Below are 5,151 nucleotides of genomic sequence, written 5' to 3'. Positions count from 1 at the left end.
GACTGGCAGGCTTGTTACCTGGTCCCGGTGCTGGACTGGCAGACTTGTTACCTGGTCCCTGTGCTGGACTGGCAGACTTGTTACCTGGTCCCGGTGCTGGACTGGCAGACTTGTTACCTGGTCCCGGTGCTGGACTGGCAGACTTGTTACCTGGTCCCGGTGCTGGACTGGCAGACGTGTTACCTGGTCCTGGTGCTGGACTGGCAGACTTGTTACCAGGTCCTGGTGCTGGACTGGCAGGCTTGTTACCTGTTCCTGATGCTGGACTGACAGGCTTGTTACCTGGTCCCGGTGCTATTGGCAGAGAGCAGCTAGAGAAGGTACAGGTGCCAGTTTTCCTATTCGGACTTCTTGAGAGTCTCAGAAGCTATTTGCTGTAATGGAGGCATTGTCATGTTTGTGAATTTGAAGTGTGTGTCACCTTTGAAATCAGGAGGAAATGCCATTGTTCAATGATCTCAATAAAGAGATAAAGAGTTATTAGGTAACCTCCTTACCTAATAACTAGAATTTTTAGGACAAAAGTCTGGGTTCTGGTAACACCAGTAAATGACTCAGCCAAGTTCCGAGTATACCAAGTAGTGATGAAATTAAGAAAGGATGTTATTCAGCATGGTTTCCTTGGGAAGAGATACTGAGTGACGCCATGTTCACCTCAGTTCTGACACAAGCTTTCGGATTAAACAGGGAGAACTGAGAGAGCGGCTGGCAGTCCTCATCAGTGGTTCTTGCCCATCCTTGTTCTGGTCTTGAGGGGATCTGTCTGGTTTTTACAGATGGTCACTTCTGTTCCATGTTGCAGCCCTGCTTGTATGGATAACTACCCTCTTGGGTGGGGAACTATCGTGTGAGGTTTTATTCTTCCTGGAATCCAAAGGTCTAGGGTCATTCAGAGATTCACCAGTCTGACCAAGAATAATCTTAACAAAGAGGCTTTTTATTTAGATACTAGGCGGCTAGGGCTGCAGCTGGGACACAGGATTCCCAGGATGTAGCATCAAGTCCCAGAGAGTCAGGGGTTTATAAAGGCAAAGAAGCATGTGGTTGCATTCCATTTATGTGCAGGCATGCATCCTGCAGTCAGAAGGTTACGTTGTGTTTAAGTGCGGTCACAAGCCCTTATCAAAAAATAAGTCAAGCAGGAGTCCTGGTTATCTTGATCAAGCAGCCTTGTTTACAGAGGTGGAAGCAGTGGTTAACATTGTGACCATTTTCTTGAGTAAACAACAGTTTCATTAAAATTGTACAAGCCAGGTTGGCCCTTAACGTGCCTTAGCATTCCAGGAAGCATCCCTCCTTAGCCCAGTGAGGGAATTTTGTCTTACAGACATCTTGAGCCCAGTAATTTAAACTTGAAACATAATGTTAGCTGTCAGTGAAAGTTTAGAAATCAGGCTAATCCTGGTGCCTTCAGCCTGGGGAATGGAATAGGCTTTGTTATTGCGTTTAGTGCATGTTTGTTTCTATGTTTCATCTACCTGTCCGCCAAACTATGACAACTGTCTTCAATGTGGTTCTGACAGGCAGGGAACTGTGTGGCCTCATCTTATAGACGGTGCTGAAAAACTGTTCAATGAATGAGTGTTTTGATAGGTAAAATTTTTTCCCCCCAAAACAGGGTTTCTCTGTGTAGCCTTTGTCTGTCCTGAAACTCATGCTGTAGCCCAGGCTGGCCTCAGACTCAGATATCTGCCCGCCTCTGCCTCCCAAGTGCTAGGATTAAAGGTGTGTGCCACTACAGCCAGCCAGAGAGGAGGTAATTCTGATTTTTGAGGCTATAGGTTCTGTTATTCTGTTGTATACTTGAATTGAAGGCAACAGCCGTATTAAAGGGGAAATGCCCCAGAGGAGTGGAAGGAATAGAGTCCAGTTGGGGAAAACTAGGATTCACCAATTGAACAGTTCCAAACCCTAGGTTCTGAAAACCCCTGCCAATGTGCTCAGGCGATTATGGAGAGAAGTGCTAGCTGTAACTTACCCAGTTACCTCATTATTTGGCTGTAGCTTGACTAGTTAACTTAGGTCCAGGCCCATCAGGTCTTCCTGCTGCCCACCAAAGCTGGTTTCCATGACTAAACTCTGATGGGTGGATTGTTTGGGTGGGGTGTAGCGCCTCACCAAATCCACAGCTTCCTACAGAGTTTTCCTCCCTTCTAAAGTCATGCTTTTTCCCTCTTTCCCAGGGCAGCTTGTGCAGGTGGAAGAGAAAGGGCAAGGCTCGGTGCCTTGGTCAGTCTATGGTGTCTACATCCAGGCAGCAGGGGGCCCTTTGGCTTTCCTGGTCATCATGGTCCTCTTCATGCTGAATGTGGGCAGCACTGCCTTCAGCACTTGGTGGTTGAGCTACTGGATCAAGCAAGGAAGTGGGGTGAGATTACTCGCTACTGAGACTTCTGTGTCTGGAAATGTGGCCTTGTTTCCCCAGCCCCTGACTGTTCTTAGGGCTCTCCCGTAGTTTCCACTAAAGAGAAACATTAGAAACATCAGTAATCTGTCTGACTTTGTTTTGTGTGTCAGTTGAAAGACAGTTTGAAGGAGAGAAAGCAGTGAGCAGGGATGTGCGCAGATGGGGGAAAGATGCTTAATGTAGTCTCACAGAATAGAAAAAGTCCCTGGCTACCCCAGGGGCTGTCGAGCTAGTCAGTAAGTAGAACAGCTATGTACAGTAGGTAGGTTCTTTGTGTTTGCCATGACCAGGTCCTAGGTCATTCCCTGTGTTTCTGTCTTTGAGCTGAAAATGACCTAGGTGTCTCAGGAATCTTACCCCATGGTACCTTACCTCCAAACAGAACACCACAGTATTTCAAGGGAATAGAAGCTCTGTGAGTGACAGCATGAAGGACAATCCGTACATGCAGTACTATGCCAGCATCTACGCCCTCTCCATGGCAGTCATGCTGATCTTGAAAGCCATCCGAGGAGTTGTCTTTGTCAAGGTATACCAGTGGGTGGGCCATGGCATACCCCTCCCCAAATCATGTGAATGGCTTGGTGTGGCATTGGGTATGTGTGGCTTGTATGCAATTGGGTGGCCCCGATGAAATCACTCGGACCCTGTTAGTCACCTGTGTCTTCTGACCATTTGTACTGACCCCAGTGTTGGGAATGGGTGTCCTGCAGAGTGGTCACCGGCATTAGGAGGAATTGGGCCTTCCTTGAGTACCCAGGTCTCTGGGCCATGATCATTTTGTCTCTGCTCCCCAGGGCACACTGAGAGCCTCCTCCCGGCTCCATGATGAGCTCTTCCGAAGGATCCTTAGGAGCCCCATGAAGTTTTTTGACACCACTCCAACAGGAAGGATTCTCAACAGGTTTTCCAAAGACATGGATGAAGGTATCTCTCACTGGTCCTTTCTTTCCTGCTCTGGAGTCCAACAGTTCTCACCGCCTCCTGCCTTCCTGGGTGTCACCCACACCCACCCTACCCCAAATAAAGAGAACGTGCAGCTTTGTGCTCCTGCGAGTGAAAACAGAGTTCTGGCATCTGCATCAGGGATGTTTTGAGTTCTCATTCTGCCTATCTGACCTGAACATAAAGTCAGAGGGTCAAGTTAGCAGAGGAGCTTTAGAAGGGTAGTCTTCAATCCTAGAATGCAGCTGCAGCTTCTGATGAGCTTTCTGGGGCCTCATGTCGTGGGCTATGCTGCACCAGACCTCAAATTTTTCCATCATCTAGAGTGTAGTATTGCCTCCTGACCTTCACTGAGGGATGGCGGTGCAGCAAACAACAGTGTGTGTTTTATTTACCTTGTCTTACTCTACACACAGCTGTAAGGCATTTGTTGGTACCCATCAGTACCCAAGACGATTATATCCAGAAAGGCTAAGTTATTTGCCCAAGATTAAACAGCTGTTTGGTGGCCATGTTGGGAATTGGGTTCAGATCTTTTCACCTCAGAGTTAGTGTCTTTATCTGCTGCATGGTGGTCAGCTCCATAGGAGGACCTTGTTTCAGGGCTCAGTAGGCCAGTGTAAGGCTTTGGCAAGAAGCCAGAAGAACCAGGAACAAACCCAGTACCAGAACTGGTGCGTGACATGTTTCTGCTTCTGCACGCATGTAGTCACACTGTGCATGTTTACACATGTACACTTAGACATGCACACCTGTGTGCACACACATTACATGAATGCACACACACACACAAGCAGTCAGACAAAAGAGCTAGAACTGTTCAGTCCTTGCACTGGAGTCTGTGGCAAAAGGATTTTGAGTTTGAGGCCATCTTGAGCTTTATTCTAAGACCCTTTCTCAAAAAGAAGGAAAGAAAAACAGCAGTGCTTGTGACATAGCTGTGTCTTCGTGAAAGTACCTCTGCCTGAAGAAAGGGGTGTAGGGAGAGTAGCCCAGAAGACTTGAAGATGTTGCTGTTGAAGGTTCTGTACACTTTTTTGATGCTTATATATGTTTAAACTTTTCTTTTCTTTTCTTTTTTTTTTTTTTTTTTTTTTTTTTTTTTTTGGTTTTTCGAGACAGGGTTTCTCTGTGGCTTTGGAGCCTGTCCTGGAACTAGCTCTGTAGACCAGGCTGGTCTCAAACTCACAGAGATCCACCTGCCTCTGCCTCCCGAGTGCTGGGATTAAAGGCGTGCGCCACCACCGCCCGGCTCAACTTTTCTTTTTTTTCTTTTTTTTGTTTAAACTTTTCTTGTGTTGGTAAGAACATAAACGATCATTGTTTTCCTTTTTACATGTTTATTTTCCAAGTATTTTACATACACATAGAATACTTTGTAGAGGGGAGAGTTTAGTAGGAGCAGGAAAAGGTAAACCAGAACAGGATGATGGAGAAGACCACCCAAACAAGGAAATGACAGCAACTGGAATCATTTGTCTTCGATAAAACTGTTAAAAGTTTTTATCACAGACCTTAGAAATTTCATGGGGCCTTATTATTTTTTTTAAAACAATTTAGTTCCATTTTTCTTGCTCATGGGCCCCAAGAGTCTGAAACTTGTTCTCTTGTGGTCTCTGCAGTGGATGTGCGCCTGCCGTTCCAGGCCGAGATGTTCATCCAGAACGTGATCTTGGTGTTCTTCTGTGTCGGGATGATCGCAGGAGTCTTCCCATGGTTCCTCGTGTCAGTGGGGCCTCTGCTCATTCTCTTCTCAGTTCTGCACATCGTCTCCAGGTGAACAGGACATATGCAGGGCC

The 5,151-nt window shown here is 46.7% G+C and overlaps 1 protein-coding gene across 1 annotated transcript in view; it reads left to right on the top strand.

Moving 5' to 3' along the window:
* The window catches only part of Abcc5 (ATP binding cassette subfamily C member 5), an 88,760-nt gene that overhangs the window by 57,574 nt on the left and 26,035 nt on the right, over positions 1-5,151 (top strand). The window contains exons 18-21 of the mRNA XM_013354392.1: positions 2,184-2,368; positions 2,790-2,936; positions 3,205-3,334; positions 4,975-5,128. Of these exons, the coding sequence (XP_013209846.1) occupies positions 2,184-2,368; positions 2,790-2,936; positions 3,205-3,334; positions 4,975-5,128 (616 nt within the window). The remainder of the gene's footprint in view (positions 1-2,183; positions 2,369-2,789; positions 2,937-3,204; positions 3,335-4,974; positions 5,129-5,151) is intronic.

Source organism: Microtus ochrogaster, unplaced genomic scaffold (assembly GCF_000317375.1).
Source record: "Microtus ochrogaster isolate Prairie Vole_2 unplaced genomic scaffold, MicOch1.0 UNK43, whole genome shotgun sequence".
Taxonomy (NCBI): domain Eukaryota; kingdom Metazoa; phylum Chordata; class Mammalia; order Rodentia; family Cricetidae; genus Microtus; species Microtus ochrogaster.
This window is presented reverse-complemented; position numbering and strand designations above follow the sequence as displayed.